A 21690-nucleotide genomic window follows, 5' to 3' on the forward strand; every position below is an offset into this window, starting at 1 on the left:
GAGTGAACTACGTTCCGGCACTGGATCTTCGAGCCCGCTGGTCTTTATGTCGTCTGACCTCATTAGATCCAGGTGCGAAAATTGCCGATTGTCTGCAGCCGTGCAGGCGCGCGGCCGCGATGCGGGGAGAGCGAGCAGGGGCGTGTCCCGGCGCTTGCTGCAGAGGGCATGAGGGATTGCGCATGCGCCGTGACACTCTACTAGTCAAAGTTGAAATTGTTATAAAACACGCTTTAAGAGATTCAACATTCTACTGCCGTCTGGCGGCGAAAAGTGGATAGAGCAACCCCCCCAATTTGTCACGCTTCATGTGTCAGGTATACCGTGACGAATGGGGCCATTTGAATCCCCTGCCAACTATAGCTACACTCTGTTTTTGATTATTTCCTTTATTAATCTAATTAATTTTCACTTCTTCTCAGCACTATCCTTCACACTCACTTTCTTCCCTCCTGTGCTTGGAAAACAAAGTTATACCCCTTTCTCCCTATGATGTTTTGGGTGGGTTCACTGTGGCATTTGCTGCAGCAACTAAAGGCGGGGATGCTTGTAACTCAAATTTTTGCTTGCAACTGAAAGCATAACAATTAGCTAAGAGACATATTTTATCTCATTGCACTTTTAAGTTGAGGTACTACGGTACTTGATTAGCATCTGTACATGCCTTTTATCTTCTTTAAGTAGAAAGATGGGAGCAAAACGAAAACCATCACACTGCCCTCAAGGCCTGGTCGGCAAAGAAGTGAACTCGCACAAAGCACCTTTTGACCATTTGTGGTCTGACAACATCTCAGGGTTTGTGCACTCAGCTTGCGTGGGTGAGGCGATGGGAGCGTAATAGCAGCCTAAGCAGGGTGCGTTTTATGCTCTCAAAGCTTCCCAAACCCCAAGGGTGCTGCTGTGGCGGGAGGAGGGTTTGATGGAATGAGAAGAGGGGGAGTCGGGAGGAGAGAGAGGGTGTGCCAGCTGTAATGGGCCTGGCTCGAGCCTGTGAGAGCTGGAAACTGATTTACCACTATGAACCTCTCCCTGTGTTTTACTCTTTATTGATTCCCCTGACATGCAGTCTCATAATAGTGCCGAACAGACAGAAAAGGGGGCTGGATGGTTAACTACAGCAGTGAGGTGGGCATTGTGCAGTGATAGTCAAACTTCAATAATGATTCATGGCTGTGGGAGCTGTTGTTTGCATCTCAGTACATCAAGCTCGTGCTGTTTAACGGGCATTACTTAAACCGGTGTTTTTCAACCTTTTTTGAGCCAAGGCACATTTTTGGCGTTGAAAAAATCCGGAGGCACACCACCAGCAGAAATCATTAAAAAAACGAAACTCAGTTGACAGTAAAAAGTCGTTGTCGCAATTGTTGGATATGACTTTAAACCAGGGGTCACCAACCTTTTTGAAACCAAGAGCTACTTCTTGGGTACTGATTAATGCAAAGGGCTCCCAGTTTGATACACACTTAAATAAATTGCCAGAAATAGCCAATTTGCTCAATTTACCTTTAACTCTATGTTATTATTAATAATTAATTATATTTATCTTTGTGGAAACACTGATCATCTTAATGATTTCTCACAATAAATGTATATAGAAACAGATAAATATCAATATGCAACACTTTATTTTTATATTTTCTCCAAGTGCACATTTTTCAAATTGAACATTTTCAAATGATCACCTCTAAGACAGTCTTGTGAAATCACAATATCCTATTTTAACTAGCTAGCCACTAACATTTTTGAACAAATCATGAATTACTTTGCACCATGTTTGTACAAATAATAACTCATGTAAAATACAAAAGTCAACTCTCAAATTTTTAAATAAATCATGTCACACTTTGAACTGGACACCAAATGTGTTATCTGTTTCTTTGTCAGTTAGTGAAGACCAAGTCTTTAAAATATTTTCTTGGATTTTCAAATTCTATTTGAGTTTTGTCTCTCTTAGAATTAAAAATTTCGAGCAAAGCGAGAACAGCTTGCTAGTAAATAAATAAAATTTAAAAAATAGAGGCAGCTCACTGGTAAGTGCTTCTATTTGAGCTATTTTTAGAACAGGCCAGCGGGCTACTCATCTGGTCCTTACGGGCAACGCGTTGGTGACCCCTGCTTTAAACCATAACCAACCACGCATCAACATAGCTCTTGTCTCAAAGTAGGTGTACTGTCACCACCTGCCACATCACACTGTGACTTATTTTGAGTTGTTTGCAGTTTTCCTGAGTGTAGTGTTTTAGTTCTTGTCTTGCGCTCCTATTTTGGTGGCGTTTTCTCTTTTTTTTGGTATTTTCCTGTAGCAGTTTCATGTCTTCCTTTGAGCGATATTTCCCGCATCAACTTTGTTTTAGCAATCAATAATATTTCAGTTGTTTTTATCCTTCTTTGTGGGGACATTGTTGATTGTCATGTCATGTTCGGATGCACTTTGTGGACGCCGTCTTTGCTCAACAGTAAGTCTTTGCTGTCGTCCAACATTCTGTTTTTGTTTACTTTGTAGCCAGTTCAGTTTTAGTTTTGTTCTGCATAGCCTCCCCTAAGCTTCAATGCCTTTTCTTAGGGGCACTCACCTTTTGTTTATTTCTGGTTTAAGCATTAGACACCTTTTTACCTGCACGCTGCCTCCCGCTGTTTCAGACATCTACAAAGCAATTAGCTACCGGCTGCCACCTACTGATATGAAAGAGTATTACACGGTTACTCTGCTGAGCTCTAGACAGCACCGACACTCAACAACAACACATCATTTGCAGACTATAATTAATGGTTTGCAAAAAATATTTTTAACCCAAATAGGTGAAATTTGATAATCTCCCACGGTACACCAGACTGTATCTCATGGCACACTAGTGTGCCGCGGCACAGTGGTTGAAAAACACTGACTTAAACACTCGCTTTCACTTTGTCAACTTCATAAACGAGTCAAGTTTTTCATATTCTAAAATGTGTAGTGTGTGACGTCCATCGCCTTGGTAACACTGCATTTAACCATACACACAGACCTGCCTCTTCTGCACCCCTTGAGTTATAGTAAAAACAACATCAATAATTAATGATCCAATTAATAGTTTACACTGGTTTTTATTGAGCTGTCAAAGTGATGGAGAGCATGCTCGTGGTGAACTCCACCACCGCCTGCTCTCTGCGTTCGCCCTGAATCAGCGCTTTGTGGGGGCCTGGGAGCCAGGGCTTACATGCAGGGCTGGGTGCAGACTGCTGATGCTCACAATTCATGCCTGTGATGAGTTTCCTCCTCCCTCAAAAAGCCACACAGGGTCCGTCTCAATTGGTAATTTGCAAGCTCCTCGCTTCTCCGTTTGCGTGTTAGCTCCTCCCACCAGAGACTCCATTGGGAGTCGAGGAGGGAGAAGTGCTATCATTTAATGGCGATGTCATTCAAAGATGACGTTGCTCATAACTGTATCACTCAGCAGCTGAGTTATTACCATCGCAGCGCTGTATGTATGTACACGGCAGCTTTGTGATTAACAGCTTAATTCTTATACATAAAATACTGTACCTCTATACCACTTCATGTGTTTAATAGATAATAGAGCAGAGCCACCGATTACTTTGATTATTAACTATCGTACACTCACTTATGTTGCACTCGGCTATGAAAAAACCACTGTCTGCGAAAACATACAACACTGTCCTTTCAAACATTCCTAAAAGACTCTGCAATTTAGCCTAAAAAAAATAACAGGAGTTAGAAACACTCTGGTCACAACTGAGGCCATGTCTACACTAAGTCGTTTAACCCTTAAACAAATAATTATTTAGCCTAAGCCCCGTTTCAGCCATACTAAACCATCGTTTAAGGTCCCCCTCCTCGGACAAATTTTCACTGACTTACCCGTGTAATTCATGAATCTCCGGCACTTAGCTTTGTATGGACTCATTGATCATTTACAAAGTGAGTTCGGAGAGGAAGAGACGCCAGAAAGACCGCGCCCCACACAGGAAGTGGGGTTAAATTAAGTCAGAATAACCTTGTCACAAAAACATACCTTTAGTTATGTCTTCCTTTTGGTGGGGAAAATCTTTGCTGCTCAAGCTGGCCTCCCTCCACCGGTGAAGGGTAGCACTCCAAAAACCGCGACAGAATGTCCCCGTATTTCGATGGCGAGGACTCCCAATCAACATTCCTCGCCGCCAAGGAGGTTTTATATAGAGACGTCCGATAATGGCTTTTTTGTCGATATCCGATATTCCGATATTGTCCAACTCTTAATTACCGATTCAGATATCAACCGATACCGATATATACAGTCGTGGAATTAATAATAATAATAATAATAATAATACCTGGGATTTATATAGCGCTTTTCTAAGTACCCAAAGTTGCTTTACTTGTTAAAAACCCATCATTCATTCACACCTGGTGGTGGTAAGCTACTTTCATAGCCACAGCTGCCCTGGGGTAGACTGACACATTAACACATAATTATGCCTAATTTTGTTGTGATGCCCCGCTGGATGCATTAAACAATGTAACAAGGTTTTCCTAAATAAATCAACTCAAGTTATGGAAAAAAATGCCAACATGGCACTACCATATTTATTATTGAAGTCACAAAGTGCATTAATTTTTTTTAACATGCCTCAAAACAGCAGCTTGGAATTTGGGACAGAGCATGAGGAGGTTGAGGTGGGCGGGGTTGGGGGGTGGGGGCGGGGTTGAGGTAGGGGGTAGCGGGGGGTGTATATTGTAGCTTCCCGGAAGAGTTAGTGCTGCAAGGGGTTCTCTGTTTTGTTCTTTTGTGTTTATGTTGTCTTACAGTGCGGATGTTCTCCCGAAATGTGTTTGTCATTCTTGTTTGGTGTGGGTTCACAGTGTGGCGCATATTTGTAACAGTGTTAAATTTGTTTATATGGCCACCCTCAGTGTGACCTGTATGGCTGTTGACCAAGTATGACTTGCATTCACTTGTGTGTGTGAAAAGCCGTAGATATTATGTGACTGGGCCGGCACGCAAAGGAAGTGCCTTTGGTTTATTGGCGCTCTGTACATCCCCCTACGGCCGTGTACACAGCGGCGTTTTTCCAAAAGTCATAAATTTTACTTTTTGAAACCGATACCGATAATTTACGATATTACATTTTAAAGCATTTATCGGCCGATAATATCGGCAGTCCAATATTATCGGACATCTCTAGTTTTATAGTCTTGAGTCACTTTTAAGAGTAACTCCACCTCGTGGTCAGACCACATCAAGAATTCTCTCTTCTTCACAACAAGAAAGAATACACTTCCAGGTCAGAGGTGACTATATGAGGCGAGCATATTTTTTTTTCCGCGCATGCGTACTAGATCACGTTGCGCCGGCGGACGGAGGGAGGCAGGGGTCTTAAACGGTGGCATTGTTGTGTGTGGATACGGATAAGGTCAGTGTAAACGGGGCCTGAATGGAATGCTTACGCGGGGGATTCTGACTATTTTGACCTGTAGTAGTCGATCCACAGCGATCGTTCTGCCACACCATTCCTCATTGCTAACGAGGGGAAATTACACTTCAACGATTGTCGTTGGCTTTGACAGTCGGATTGCTCGTTTGCATTAAAACAGTTGTTTTTTCTCACTACGATAGGGCGAAACCATCCTTGCCGAAGCACACCCTCCTGGATTGGAGTATAAATATTTGGGGTTTTGGCACCAGCCGCTGGACTAGTTCTGACCAATCTAAGTCTATGAGCGCAAACCAAGCAGTCCAGTTGCGATAGATTGACTTCCCTGAGATGACAATGACCTGGATGAATGAGAAAATACAAAGACAGTGGTAAACTAAAAACAACAAAATATGTGTTTTATTTATTTACATTTATACGTATTTAAATGTATTTATTAAAGCGTGCCATGTTTACAAATCAGACAACCAAATTAAACAAATAATTTGTCTATAAAGTGATGTATCTAATGCTCATACTTGCCAACCCTCCCGATTTTCCCTGGAGACTCACGAATTTCAGAGTCCCTCCCGATTTCCACACGGACAACTATATTGGGGGCGTGCCTTAAATGCGCTGCCTTTAGCGTCCTCTACAACCTGTCGTCACGTCCGCTTTTCATCCATACAAACAGTGTGCAGGCCCAGTAACGTAATATATGCGGCTTTTACACATACATAAGTGAATGCAAGGCATACTTGATCAACAGCCATACAGGTCACACTGAGGGTGTCCGTATAAACAACTTTAACACTGTTACAAATATGTGCCACACTGTGAACCCACACCAAACAAGAATGACAAACACATTTCGGGAGAACATCCGCACCGTAACACAACATAAACACAACAGAACACATACCCAGAACCCCTTGCAGCACTAACTCTTCCGGGACGCTACAATATACACCCCCGCTACGCCCCATCTCCCGAATTCGGAGGTCTCAAGGTTGGCAAGTATGCCAATGCTTCAGATATAATTTTATAAGAAGATTGGCTATTATACACTGTATATATGAACAAAGTAATGTTTTTTTCATGCCATGTCAGTATTCTTAAATACATTTAAAATAATTCAGATTTTTTTTCCTTTTTTTGTAAAATAATTTTTTCCTTTGTTACTTCAGCCCCATATTACTCCACTGAGAATGCAGTTTATCGCGGTTAATCTGTACCTACATGACTGCGATAAAAATATTCTGCAAAGTAGGGTTAGTATTAAAATGCTGAATATGTTCATAGTTGGAGAATAAATAGATATGTTTACAACCTTCTAAATCTTTTTTTCACATTATAAAAGCCTTCGAAACATGAAATAACACACACCTTAAATCCCCGGCCGAGTCATACCAAAGACTATAAAAATGGGACCCATTACCTCCCTGCTTGACACTCAGCATCAAGGGTTGGAATTGGGGGTTAAATCACCAAATGATTCCCGAGTGCGGCCGCCCCTGCTGCTCACTGCTCCTCTCACCTCTCAGGGGGTGGAACAAGGAGATGGGTCAAATGCAGAGGGTAATTTCACGACATCCAGTGTAGTGTGTGTGTGACTATCAGTGGTACTTGAACTTTAACTTAACTTTACACTCATTTCACCCAACATAGTAGCCTTTAGTGTGTTTTACTGTAAATTACAGTACTCACCGGTAGCCCGGAGGATCCTCAAAATGTAAATGGGTTATACTTGTATGGCGCTTTTCTACCTTCAAGGTACTCATAGCGCTTTGACACTATTTCCACATTCACCCATTCACACACACATTCACACACTGATGGTGGGAGCTGCCATGCAAGGCCCTAACCACGACCCATCAGGAGCAAGGGTGAAATGTCCTGCTCAAGGACACAACGGAAGTGACGAGGTTGGTTGAAGGTGGGGATTGAACCAGGAGCCCTCAGGTTGCTGGCACGGCCACTCTCCCAACCGCGCCACGCCGTCCCCAATGCTATAGCCATCACGCGGCCACTAAAACACAGCCACGGCGTGGGAACATTGTGTCACGTTCTGGGTAATTCCTCAAAGTTAGAACTGGGCTTCCATGTGCTGAAACCACGGGGTAAGTCGCCCTGCAAAAACGTGGTCAACAGTTGCAGCTCCGATCCTTAGCACTGTTGTTATTTGTTAGCAATGCTTGTCCTGCATTGTCATTCCACATAGTTCACGCCAAAAGCTGTGTTATTGATGTGGGAAGATGAAATGCATCTGGAATACAGAGTTCACTTCCACTTTGCCCAGACATGTTGATTTTTTTGATTGATTGAGACTTTTATTAGTAGATTGCACAGTTCAGTACATATTCCGTACAATTGACCACTAAATGGTAACACCCAAATACGTTTTTCAATTTGTTTAAGTCGGGGTCCACGTAATCAATTCATGGTAAATTCATGATAGCTAATAGCAGTCTCAGTTAGCCTGAAGTGTCGTGCTGAATGTCCGATGCTACGTCCCACTGTTGTCTTTTGATGTCCACATTAGTGTCAAAGTCTCACTAATGTGGACATGTGTTATTAATGAGGCTGGAGATGAAGATAAAAAGTTATTGTGCCGAAACTTGATCAACTAGAGATTGTCGCAGTGAAGATATAGTAGAGTCCCGTATTCTGAGTACAGTTTAGTGGTGTTCACCCTTAACTCTTAACTTGGGACGGCGTGGCTCACATGGTGGAGCGGCCGTGCCAGCAACTTGTTCGATTGGTTCCAGGTTTGATTCCAGCTTCCGCCATCCTAGTCATGGCCGTTGTGTCCTTGGGCAAGACACTTCAACCAACTTGTTCCCAATACCGCTCAAACTGGTGCATTAATAAGAATGATTGTTTGGTGGTGGTCGGAGAGGCCAAAGACGCAAATTGGCAGCCACGCTTCCTTCAGTCTACCCCAGAGCAGCTGTGGCCACAATTATAGCTTACCACCATGAATGCGGAGTGAATGAATGATAGGTTCTCAGTTCTCAGTGAAGCACTTTGAGGCCCGAATGTCGAATAAAACTAACCCCTCTGCACGGTGGGAGAGGGGTTAGTGCATCTGCCTCACAATACGAAGGTCCTGAGTAGTCCTGAGTTCAATCCTGGGCTCGGGATCTTTCTGTGTGGAGTTTGCATGTTCTCCAAAAGGGACAAGCGGTAGAAAATGGATGGATGGATGGATTAAAAGTTGAAGCGCGATGTAGTGAGTGATGATTGTATCACTGCTACCGTTGGACACAATATTATCCATCCATCCATTTTCTCCCGCTTGTCCCTTAGGGGGGGGGTTTGCCGGAGCCTATCTTAACTGCATTCGGGCGGTAGGCGGGGTACACCCTGGGCAAGTCTCCACCTCATCGCATATTAGGATATTTTTTAATCCTCTTCATCATAATTGTTCAGAAAGTATTCTTCAGTTTTCTGATCTGTAAACACAACAAGTGTACTACTACTAACAGAAGCATTGGAATTCTGTGTCATAGAGGAGCTCTGCACACTAAATGTCAATGCAAGACTCTTTCCTGGGGAACTCTTGTCACACTTCATCTGGAGTGTGGAAGTAGAAAGGATGAGGCGTTATGAACAGATACTAACCTGTTGGAATGGTTCTATATCCATGCTCGGTTCATATTTACTGTGTCCTCTCTTGCAATGACAACAGCTGTAATCAGAGCCTCATCTTTCTAAGCTCTTCCTAGTGCACTTTAGATTGAGGTCAGTTAAGGCTATGTGTCACTGCATTCTGAATCCCTCCATTCAGCTACTACAGATCCAGCTAAACAGTGTTTGAACAGAACTTTAAAGCACCGTACATCCATCCATCCATTTTCTACCGCTTGTCCCTTTCGGATCGCGGGGGGAATTGGAGCCTATCTCAGCTGTACGCTGTATGGCTATTTATAAGGTTTATAGTAATGCATGTATTACATAATCAGATTGTTTTATTATGCATGTTGGAGACCACAAGAGCTGTGTTTTGCCTTTCAATAAAGTTTTTGATGTTCTTGAGCTTGCATTACTTACTGGAAAACTGACTTTTTACAGTTAGTCTAAGTTAAATGACCCCACCCTTTTCGCCAATTTTCTCTCCACGTGACTTTAAAGCTGCCCTGGTAAGGATATGCTATTGTCTTTTCTTGCACTCTACCTCATAGGACTGCTGTCATGTCAAAGCAACAATAAACAGCCGCGGTGTTGTTGGTTGCTCAGATTGTCACACATCTTTATATCACCTCCCAGCCACAGACGACATCAAAGTGGATTCTTTTTTTTTAATTTTTTTTTTTTACAATTGTTAGCTGTTCCTGTTAGGCTCCAGACTTTATTGGGAAGCAGAGGCGCTCTGTCTACAGCTCCAAGGCCTAGGTCTATAATGTTTTGACCTAGAGGCTAATCTCCTTATTTTCCTCTGGTGTAGAAAAAAAGACTATAGCTGTAGTTTTCTGGGGAAAATTTTATTTCAAAGTGTAATATACGCCAATCTGCTTTCGCTCTCCGTACCGGCCCCTAACTCCCTGATTTGCTGAACTTTAAAGGGCCTGCACATCGTATTTGACTGTTACTGCAGAAAAAGTGCACAGGGGCCACAAAGTCTCATTTGCATGAGACAGGAAAGAGCAGGGAAACAGGCTTGAAGGGATGAGATAGCCTGTGTGTTTTTTCCTGACCTAACATATATATATATATATATATATATATATATATATATATATATATATATATATATATATATATATATATATATATATATATATATATATATATATATATATGTATATATATATATATATATATGTATATATATATATATATATATATATATATATATATATATATATATATATATATATATATATATATATATATATATATATAATATACTGGTATATGGATGTATGTCAAACTTGTTTTAATTATAGCTGCCCTCAGAAGGTCGCTTAACTAAAAAATATTTAAATATAAATGTGTAAGGAGTCGTCTTATTTAGGGATGATGTTTGATAAGAAATTATCGAGTTTGAGCCTATTATCGAATCCTCTTATCGAACCGATTCCTTAACGATTCTCTTATCGAGTCCAGATAGGTTGTTGTATATGGAAAAAAACAAACAATATTTGGTTTAACAAAAGCTCACTTTTATTATATAAGAAAAAAATAAAATCTTATAAATAAATAAATATTGACTGTTACCCCCCTAAAATAATAAAATAAATAAATATTGACTGTTGTTACCCAAAGTATATTAAGTGGGATTTTTCAGAAAAACAAATATATACAGTAACACAAAAACAACCTGTCTCTGTGATCACTATAGGTGTATAAATAATAATATAGTGTTAAATAAAATCAGTCCCTTGGGCACAAAACTGAAAATAATACAGCTCTCCAAAAAGTGCACTTCTGCTGCTATTTGACATAACTGTTTGTTATGATGCTTTGACATTGTTGCACTTTATTTCTTTATTGGAAGAAAATTCTATGAAGAGAAAAGTTGTTTGCAAATGTGGTTACAATGCTAATAAATGAAAAGTTAAAGCTAAAAAAAGAAATACACTTTATTGAGTTAACATTATTTCTTTATAGGGGGAAAGATGTGATGTTATGAGCTAGGGCATATAACAACTACACTACCCAGCATGCAACGGGAGTGAGCATGCGCGGTAGCCCCGAAAAGTGCTGTTGCATGTCGTCACGCTGGCAGCTAAGAATGAGGTTATGAGCATGCTGTGCAAGTAAACGTCAAGAACTCAGCCAACACGCCTCGTCTGCATTATTTATAATTAGACAGACAACACATATACAGTGTGATTTTGTTTTGTTTACAAGGAAAGAAAAACTAAAGTTAAAAAAGGGAGATGTCATATATGTATGTGCTGCGGTTGCTTTAAGAATGTTGCGACAGCTGCCGTAAAGGAGGTGCGTTGCTAGCCTGGTTGCTATGTTTCCGGTTGGTCGTAAAAGTGTTCGTCATGTGTTTGTACCCTGCTCAAATCTCTCAGTAAAGTTATTCATTGGATTATACCTTTTGTTTTGAACTTTATTACACCTTGGAGCGCTTTTTCCGGTCCATTGTTTTTCCTGCTTTCCCTATCTGCGCCTAATGACTGAGCTACGTGACGTCATTTCTTGTGATGTCTCACGGAGCATTTCTGGTCGGGGCGGGATTCGAATAAAGAACCAACTCTTTTTCTTTACTATAGTGGTCTCGATAACGGGTACCGGTTCTCAAAAAGAGATTCGAGTCCGAGGACTCGGTTCTTTTCTTATCGAACAACCGGGAAAACCGGTTTCGAGTATCATCCCTAGTCTTATTACAATCTCACTGTACACAATTGCCTGTGCGTTTTTATATTTTTTTACGTAAAATATAAAAAAAAAAAAAGTGTAGCATTTGCTGTAAAAAACTGTCACCTTCTTTGTCAGAATTCTATTGTAGAATGTTCACTATTTTTTTTACTGCTTCACTGTATTTTACGATAAAATTCTGGCAACTGACAAGCCAGTTTTTTACCGTAAAATTAATTGTCATCGTTACTGTGTACAATTTGATGGATGATATAAGTCAAGTAGATATTTAAGCATTCATTTATTTCTTAACACATTTTGTGGAATGTATATTATTTGTTGCATTATTACATAATATTAAGGTTAAAAAGATATGCAACTGCATGCAGTACATGTGTTTTTTTTTCTGTCAAAATGGGAAAAATGTAAATTAATACATTTGGTAAGAACAGATTAAGTACTTTATCGAGGCACATTTTTTCCAAACTATCGCGGGCCACGTAAAATGTGCGTTCGACACCTGTACCGTAGCATCTTTCTTCCTACCACATGAAACTTTTTACAGTGTTGCTTACTCGCCCATTTCAGTAATGATGATGTGTGCTGCCATGGAAGGTGATCAGCATGCACACACTGACTAATGACTGGGAGCTCAGTATCTTGTTTCGTCAGGCCTTGAGGGAACCAGCATCCTCTAGTAAACTGCAAGTCTACCACCTAAGCAATGCAGACACGTGCAGGTTTTAGGTTGGGTTTTTTTTTGCGCGTATTTATTCAAATCGGTACTTTGCACGTTCTAACCTGAGCTGTAATTTTTCCTTAGGAATCATATATATAATGTTGGTGTACATGAGTCTGTGTGTGTACAGTGAGTGTGCTGGTTTGTGTCTTTGTTGTGGTTTGTGGTCTCCTCACTGCTCCTTCTTGCTGTCCTCTCTCGTGTCCGTGCACCCCCCCTACCCCCCCACCTTGCAGGAGATTTGGATGGCCATTGGTGGGACCATGCGTCTTGGCATAGCAGCGAGGCCTCCCCAATGTCTTTGGTGAGACATGCGGAGCCCCCTCCCTCCTGCCTCGTAACCTCTATCCGTCTCTCTCTCTCTCTCCTTCTCCTCCCCTCATCCCCCCTGTGTTCCAGAGTCTTTTGTCATCTCACGTTTCCTTTGTTTTATTTACACCTTTGCATGTTGTTTTTCTGTTTTCTTTCTGTTTTTATCCCACACCTTTAGGGGACAGTCAAAGGGGAAAAAGAAAAACAATTGAGCAGGCATTTATGTCTGAGCCGGCACACACCTTATCTGAGAGGCAAAAGAAAATGGTGCGCTTTGGGGGACACTCATTTGAAGAGGACTTGGCGTGGTGTGAGCCGCAAGTTAAAGACTCGGGAGTTGATACGTGCAGTAGCACTACCCTAAACGAGGAGCATAGCCATAGTGAGAAGGTACTGAGACAATCTAGCCTGCATATTCTTTTTTATCTATATATGACCTCCCCGTCTTTGTTTGCTCTGTGTCACTAAGTGTAAATAGGTGAGATGTTTGTTTTTTGGGGTTTTTATTTGACATTGTAGAAAATTATTTATTTTTTACGATTTTGTTCCTTTTTGTTTTGTTTTCGGTTACTTTTGGCTGCACCTTGCTTGGTGTGGCTGAAAACGTCTTGCAGGGACACCCTCTTTGCTTGCTACTTGTACTTGCTGTTTTTTGCACCCCCCCCTTCACCCGTAGTTGAACCACAAACCTTACAGTAGTTGCAAAGACGACCACTGACACTGAACCTCTCTGTTTGTCATGGCACAAAGGAATGTGGGTCTCTCCTAGTTGCATGCTTGTTTCCGTTTGTTGTGTTGTTGCTCTGCAGAGGTCCTGTAAGAGCGGCAGGCAAACCTTTACGTAGGCTGTCCTTCTCACTCTGCTGCCCTGCCCCACAGCAACCAATCCAGTTGAAACCTACCCCTGGCCAATATTCCACTCATTTGTTCTATACATATAAAAACTTACCAAAAAAACCTTGATTGTTAGCACACACAATAAGGAAAATTGGGCTTGTTTTGCACAAAATATTAGAACATGTGTTTTTCTTTTTTCCCCTTCCACTGCTGTTTGTTTTCAGTGTGCTTTTCATCCTTTGTTATATCTGTCTCCCTCATTGTGTTCTTCTATCAAATATGACCTTTTTTTTTTTTTTTTTAGCCCTTTCATAGTCTCTTGTCCCCCTGACAACTCCACTCGGCGCTGGTTCTGTGTGTGTGTAGTGAATACCCCGTGTGAGACTCTGATCCTTATTGCCCCCAATTTAATGAGCTGGTTTAGTAGTGCCAGGGCTGCTTGCTTTTACTCTGCATGGGGCACTGCATGACGCTCACTCCACCCCCAGCCCTACCACTCCTGACAGGTTCACACAAGCTCTGGACATCACACTCAATATTGTCAATTTTGTTTTATTTTGAAGGTGCTGTTTGCAGATGAGAGCGCTCGCGTTTGAACGAGACACAGTCATAACCCGGCCTCTTCGTGGTTTAACCTTACAAGATACTGTACGTCCCACCTAATACACACAGCAAAAAGTCTTAACGGTGCCATCTTACGGTACCTGGGTTACGCGTGACGTCACGCCAGGTTGCCAACTCTTCGTACAGCGGTACTTAGTAATCACTCAAGCAGCACTGAGAGCGGACTTTGCCAAACTACCTCTAGGTAATGTTGCAATTTTCAATGCCCCCCCAAAAATTGACTCAAAATACGTTCCAACGTACTGTAAGTAAAGCAATGCTCTAGTTTCCCGAAAATGCACAAGCTTGATGATAATATACATCGGCTTTGCTATTGAATGCTATTGATTAGCATTAGCGATTTTACATGGCGATTGCAACACATCCAAATGTGTTAATGTAAAGCACAACTAAGATGCACCTTACAATCAAACAGGTGGTGCGTAATACGTATAATACTTACTGTATTAACACGTTTTAGGGTGGAACTGATTAGCCAACACATCATAAACTATACACTACCGCCATCTAACATCTAGGACTGAAATATCCTAATAAAACAAGATATAACAACTGGATAGCATAATCAGTTCATTTTTACACATTGCAATTAAATGTATTTTAATCTCAAAAACAATTATTATTTATAAACACACAGAAGTACCAAGTATCGTCAAAGAGGTACCGGTATTTGGTACCGTATCGGTTCAGATGTGACTGGTACCCAGCCCTATCTCTTGTTCTCAAAGACCTCTCCTGTCAATACGACCACGCGACGGGAATGCATGTCTGTGCAGAACAGCTGTCCAATGGAACCTCGATTTACAAACTTAATTGGTTCTTGAAGGGGGTTTGTGAAATACACAAGTTTGTATATTGAAGCAAATGTCTAAATAAAAAATAATGTAAACATGAAAAATGTATTCCAGCCTAGACAAAAGTCCATACTTTGAACACATCATAAGGTGCTATACAGTAGTGTATACTGTATCAAACAAACATAACAAGGGGGTGATGGATCAACTTTCTATTTAATAACAAAGTCAAAACCAACAACAACTAGCTGAACGGTCCTCATTTTCAACCGCCCTGCCAACTTGCCCACACAATCACTAGTCCTGTGGTGCACTCAGAGTTTGAAATCACAAAACTCTTTAACTTTAACAGCCAGGTTGCTACAATGATTAGGAATGAAAAAATAAAAAAATCCACTTTACCTTGTTGATTAATCTTCTTTGCATGCAGTGGAAGGGAGGAGAATGGGGGGTATTGTTGACAATGCTGTGGTACTTCCTGAAAGTTTCAAACCACGCATCGCTAATTAATGTCTTTGGACTCATACTGAGTTAGAAAACTAGAAAACGTTGTAAAAAGGCTAAAAAAATGATTAAAAAGCACTAAAGTAGGTAACAGCAGCACTGTGCTGACCGAACAATTGCGATGCTGCCAAGCACGAATGGGTAGATGTACACTTAGAGAAGGTTTTTACACCAAACCATATTCTTATTTGGCTGCGGCTCGTACATCCAAAAGTTTGTACAATGAGGGGGTTCGTAAATCGAGGTTCCACTGTAATTGACAGGCAATAACGCCAATAGCTGAATAGCAATTTTTGCAACGTTTAACTCCTAAATGTGTCAAGTTTAGCGAGGCATTAATGGTGTCCTTTAATTTTTTAGGCTTACATTTTTCTAGCGCCTACTGCAGACTGCACCTTTGATCTTTTATTCTCCTATTTATCAAAACTTTCATAGTTTAATGTTGTAGCGCTGAGTTGTGTGAACTTTCTGTCCCCTAAGTGAATGAACACTTCCCCAAATGCCCTCATTCACTATGAACATACCTCAAGTGATCACAATCAAGTTGGTAAACACAAGGTCTGTTGTTGCTCTGACCTCGTAGCATCCGGTGACATGGCAGCCGTCCAAAGACGGGGATCGCCTAATAGGGCGCATTTTGCTCAATAAGAGAATGAAAGATGGAAGCGTGCCTCGAGACTCAGGAGCTCTGCTTGGTCTAAAGGTGAGCTTACCTTCTATGTTTGTCGATTGTGTCCTGTCACTGACTGTGCTTGTTTGTTCCAACTTCTCATTGCATCATAGCTGTACTTCCTATTATTGTTCAATGGGACCTGACAACTACATGATTATTAATGAGCATGCTGGATACCGAAATTACTGGAGCACATCTTGCAGCTCCACATACTCTCGCCCCGTCCGTATTAGGACTATACCAAATTAGGCTTCAAAATAACTCGAGTCCAAAAGGCTTGATTACCAAAAGGAACGAGAACAAAGGGCAGCAAAGGGTTAGCGAAAGGGATTACTGATTAAATGAGTCCCATCAAAATGCACATTTGTGTCTGCTCAGTGCCTTTGTGCATTTTCAGTCTCCTCAGCAGCATTAAGTGCAGTGTGCAGTCCAGTCAGTCAGTCTATCACTCAGTCTGCAAGCTTCGCCCTCGCAGTCCACCCCTCTCCCTTCTCCTCTGCGAGCCCCTGGCTTTGGCCTCAGCCTGTTACATAAAGCCATTTCATTTAGCAGACTTCCCTAAGCTCCTTTGTATGTTGGCATTCAGTCTCCATTAAGCAGGGTTTTTATTTGTATGAGGAGAGTGGAGTACGGCGTCTTACAACTACAGTACAGATCTTGCCCAGAGGCTTGCATTAATGTACAGAATCACAGAAAACTACTAGTATGGATGTGCCCCAAAGGACAAAAACAAACATACCTTAGAACTACTTTGTCACTGTCTTTCCATTTGGAAAGTGTATTGAAGTGTCCATACTTAGTAGGAAGGTGTTACAGCTATGCATAAGCAATGCCTTGTGTTTGAACTAAGGCTGTGAAATGATCATTTTTTAAATTAGATGAATCACATTTTGGAATTTGGATTAATCATGATTAATCACAGTTGATCGCAAAATGCCGCTGCCTGACCAGGGCTCAGAAAATCTGTAGAGACTCCTCCCACCCCCACCAAGGACTGTTTTCACTGCTGAACTCTAGAAAGAGGTTCCGCAGCCTCTGTAGCAGAACCTCCAGGTTCTGTAACAGCTTCTTCCCTCAGGCCATAAGACTCTTGAACACATCATAATTATCTACTCAATTCCCCCCAAAAACAGATTAACTCGCAGGAATATAAAGACAATATAACATACATCCATAAACATGGATGCATATGCAAAAGTGCAATATATTTATCTGTACAGTTATGTATTTATTTATATCTGCACTAGGGCTGCAACAACTAATCGATTAAATTGATTAAAATCGATTATTAAAATAGTTGCCGATTAATTTAGTCATCGATTCGTTGGATCTATGCTATGCGCATGCACAGAGGTTTTTTTTTTTTTTTTTTAATAAACCTTTATGAACTGCAACATGTACAAACAGCTGAGAAATGTACAAACAGCTGAGAAACAATAATCAAAATAAGTATGGTACCAGTATGCTGTTTTTTTCCAATAAAATACTGGATAGGATAGAAATGTAGTTTGTCTCTTTCATCCGATTATTAATCGATTAATCGAAGTAATAATCGACAGATTAATCGATTATCAAATTAATCGTTAGTTGCAGCCCTAATCTGCACATTATTGCTCTTTTATCCTGCACTACAACGAGCTAATGCAACACAATTCCCTTCTTATAATAAAAGGAAGTCTAAGTCTAAGTCTTGATTACTTGCTTGCATAATTAAAATTTTCTTAAGAAAAGACCTCAATATTTGTCCCTGGATAACCCCAATGTCATCCAGGAAGGTTATTAACCATGTTACTTGAATGCATGTCATTTATTTGCATAAAACGTGGTAACAGTTGTATCTAAAGTTCTTGCAGGCTGTATTTTGGAGTGAAATTTTGAGTCTCCTCACTTATTTTTGTATGGATGTATGCATTGATCTGATCACTGACCGTATAGCGGTTAAGGTAAAAGAGCTTGTACGGTCAAAATAAATTGCATGATTAATCAAAGGGTGTGCATGATTAGTGCGATCATTTTTTGTGATTAATCGCATGAGTTAACTCATTAATTTTGACAGCTCTAGTTTTAACTCGAGGGTTTATACTAATTGTTTGTGTGTGAAAAGGCTAACACTAATATGATCTCCTTCCCTTTTCACTGCAGGTGGTCGGAGGCAAGATGACAGAATCTGGTAGACTTTGTGCTTTTATCACTAAAGTGAGGAAAGGGAGTCTAGCAGATACTGTAGGGCACCTCAGGCCAGGTATTAAGGACATCCCAAACATTCACATATGACATGCAGTGCTCATCGTTACACTTGTGGGACATGTGTATCTTATGAAATCTGCTGTTTTTACAGGTGACCAGGTGCTGGAGTGGAACGGGAAGCTTTTGCAAGGAGCCACATTTAAAGAAGTTTACAATATCATTCTAGAATCCAAGCCTGAGCCACAAGTGGAACTGGTGGTCTCACGGCCTATCGGGTGAGTGCCCACGACCATTTTCAAAGTACACCTCACATGGCACTTCTTCGTTCTGAGCATGTTCGACATTCTTCAAGATATGCTGGTTTCAAAGAGAATCCAAATAATTATTTATCAACAAAAATATAAACATAAATATTAGGAATGGGTACTGTAACGGCAACTAACCTTCATTTGCCGTTTCCTCGGCAGGGCATAACGTTTCTGACGCGTGGTTTTCTTTTGATCAGCTGTTCCTGCGTCCCACAATAACAACGGGCTGATGCCGATCCAAAGTATAAAAAAATGACAGGGTTTATTTTCACTTTTCTTCCTGATGAACGGTAACGAGAATAGCAATAAATAATACAGATGACGTCAGCACAAACACGTGAGTCAAATTTGCATACGTTTAACACGTTCAAACACGTTTAAAGCACGGTCAAAAAAGCTGTTGCTCCATGTCCTGTTCGACCTTTCAAAACAAAACATTGTCACATTCATGACAGTTACTGGCACTTTACGACACCAAGTCTAAACAGGGCAAACAAAACTTCCTATCAACTACATTGCTAGGAAGTGAAAAACAATATTTTAAACTATCTACCAATAATAACGCCTGTACAAAGATGATGAAGATGTTCTACGAGTCGGTGGTGGCGGGCGCCTTCATACATACTTTCAGTTGTCATATGCACAATTAAAAAAAACTGTTTTCAGGCTATTCCAGATTGTAAAATCATAAAACTGAAACACAGTTTCACCATGTTTGGTCCTGAATATGGGCAGGAGACCACTCTCTGAGGTTCTTAAAGCTCGAGATGGTTCACATGGCTCCATAACTTGTCAAAGATGTACATTGACAAAAGACAATGAAAAGACTTATACACACGGAGAACTGTTTTAAAATCTATTCTCTGAGCAACAAGAAGCCAGTGCAGTGACCTAAGCACTGGACTAATATTGTCATATTTCCTGGTTCTATTCAGGACTCGAGCAGCAGCATTCTGGATGTACTGCAGCTGCTTTACAGCTTGTTTAGAGAGCCCAGTGAAAAAGCTGTTACAGTAGTCTAACCTGCTGGAGACAAAGGCATGGATTAGTCTTTTTAAGTCTGATTTAGAACGTTAAACATGTTCCAACATAGTTGCTGTTGGTATGTATGTTGTCCTCTTTTTAATTGGGAATGATAGTGGCCGTGTTACTGAATTGTTTTCTGACATTGCACATCTGCTTATTCACAATTGTTTAGTTCTTGCGGTCTGAGGAATGAACACTGGCTGAAATGACAGCAGGTGGAATAAGGGCTCGGGCTTTGGGAAATTGTTTTAAAGTAGTTACCTTCATACTGTATGCCATTTCTCCGATCAATCTCTTTTTATTTCGAAGTGCTCCATCCCTTCTCCACAAGATACCGTATAAGTCTCCGATTTAACAGTGCCCCTTGTATCTTACCACAACTACCATGATTTAGAGTAATATATCACTTAAAAAGACAACACATGTTTTCACTTGTATCTTTCCCTCCCTGGCTCTGACTCAGCTTAGAGAACATGACACACACACACACACACACACACACACACACACACACACACACACACACACACACACACACACACACACACACACACACACACACACACTCACACAAACGGACACATTTTTTGGAGTGAATTCCTATATCTGACCTGCTTTGTGCTGCTGACTGGTTCTTCTGTGCGAATGAAGACTAATGCTGTACTTAAGGTCATTAAGGCATTCAGAATTAGCTTATTGATTCACTTGACCTCATCCTTTTCTTCCATCCCTTGTATTTGTTTCTTTTTCAGAGATATTCCAAGGATACCAGACAGCACACATGCACAACTGGAATCGAGTGAGTCTTGCCAAGATTTCTTATCGTTTACAAAACCAATTAATCAAGCAAGAATCCATTTATTCTTTCACTCTGCCTCTCCGAATTGCAATCTTGGTCCAGTTTTCTTTCTGTTTTTGTTCCTACAACCCATCAAGATTCTAGAATCTGTATTGTCAATTTAGCGTGTGTCCGAGATAACACAGAGAATTGAAGTTACGTTTTCTTCTTTCCGTGGTATAATCGCAATATAGTATATACTATAACACATAAAATAAGATGTAGGGTTCCCCAAGGCTCAATTTTAGGTCCCATTATTTTTAACATTTACTCGCTGCCTCTTGAGGATATCATTGGGAGACACATTATCAGTTTCCACAGTTACGCTGGGCGGCGTGGCTCGATTGGTAGAGCGGCCGTGCCAGAAACTTGAGGGCTCCAGGTTCGATCTCCGCTTCCGCCATCCTCGTCACTCCCATTGTGTCCTTGGGCAAGACACTTTACCCACCTGCTCCCAGTGCCACCCACACTGGTTTAAATGTAGCTTAAATATGTAGACCAGTGGTCCCCAACCACCGGGCCGCGGCCCGGTACCGGTCCGCCGACAGATTGGTACCGGGCCGCGCAAGAAATAAAATGTTTTTTTTTTTTTGTTTTTTTTAATTAAATCAACATTAAAAACACAATATATTCATTATATATCAATATAGATCAATACAGTCTGCAGGGATACAGTCCGTAAGCACACATGATTGTATTTCTTTATGAAAAAAAATTAAAAAAATAAATAATTTGTCCGTGGGACAAATTTTCATGCGTTGACCGGTCCCCAGCTACAAAAAGGTTGGGGACCACTGATGTAGACAATGGGTTTCACTATGTAAAGCGCTTTGAGTGTAGAGAATATAATTATATATAAATATAATTTGCTTCACTACGCTGATGATACACAGTAATATTTTGCCCGACGACACACGACCAATAGATCCCCTTTTTAACTGCATTTTAGACAGCAAGTCGTGGATGGCAGTGGATTTACTACAGCTCAAGTAAGACCAGAGGTTGTTTTTTTTATATGACCTGAAGTTTTACCAAAATTACAAGATGTTAAACCAACACAGTTCATAAAAATTCTAGGCGTAATTTTTTGACTCTGAGCTGACTTATATCCCATATATCAAAAATTGTGCAAAAATAAGTGA

At 40.8% G+C, this 21690-nt stretch overlaps 1 protein-coding gene across 30 annotated transcripts in view; it reads left to right on the forward strand.

The window, feature by feature from the left end:
- rims2a (regulating synaptic membrane exocytosis 2a) overlaps nucleotides 1-21690 on the forward strand; it is a 305210-nt gene that overhangs the window by 174165 nt on the left and 109355 nt on the right. For 16 of the 30 annotated variants that reach the window (XM_062063655.1, XM_062063657.1, XM_062063649.1 and 13 more), the window contains 5 exons: nucleotides 12936-13147; nucleotides 16100-16219; nucleotides 18332-18431; nucleotides 18528-18651; nucleotides 20463-20509. In XM_062063655.1, the coding sequence (XP_061919639.1) occupies nucleotides 12936-13147; nucleotides 16100-16219; nucleotides 18332-18431; nucleotides 18528-18651; nucleotides 20463-20509 (603 nt within the window). Of the gene's footprint in view, nucleotides 1-12681; nucleotides 12750-12935; nucleotides 13148-16099; nucleotides 16220-18331; nucleotides 18432-18527; nucleotides 18652-20462; nucleotides 20510-21690 lie in introns of those variants that run through there. The other 14 variants (XM_062063652.1, XM_062063653.1, XM_062063656.1 and 11 more) reach the window with 2 other exon arrangements.

This window comes from Entelurus aequoreus, linkage group LG11, assembly GCF_033978785.1.
Source record: "Entelurus aequoreus isolate RoL-2023_Sb linkage group LG11, RoL_Eaeq_v1.1, whole genome shotgun sequence".
Lineage (NCBI taxonomy): Eukaryota > Metazoa > Chordata > Actinopteri > Syngnathiformes > Syngnathidae > Entelurus > Entelurus aequoreus.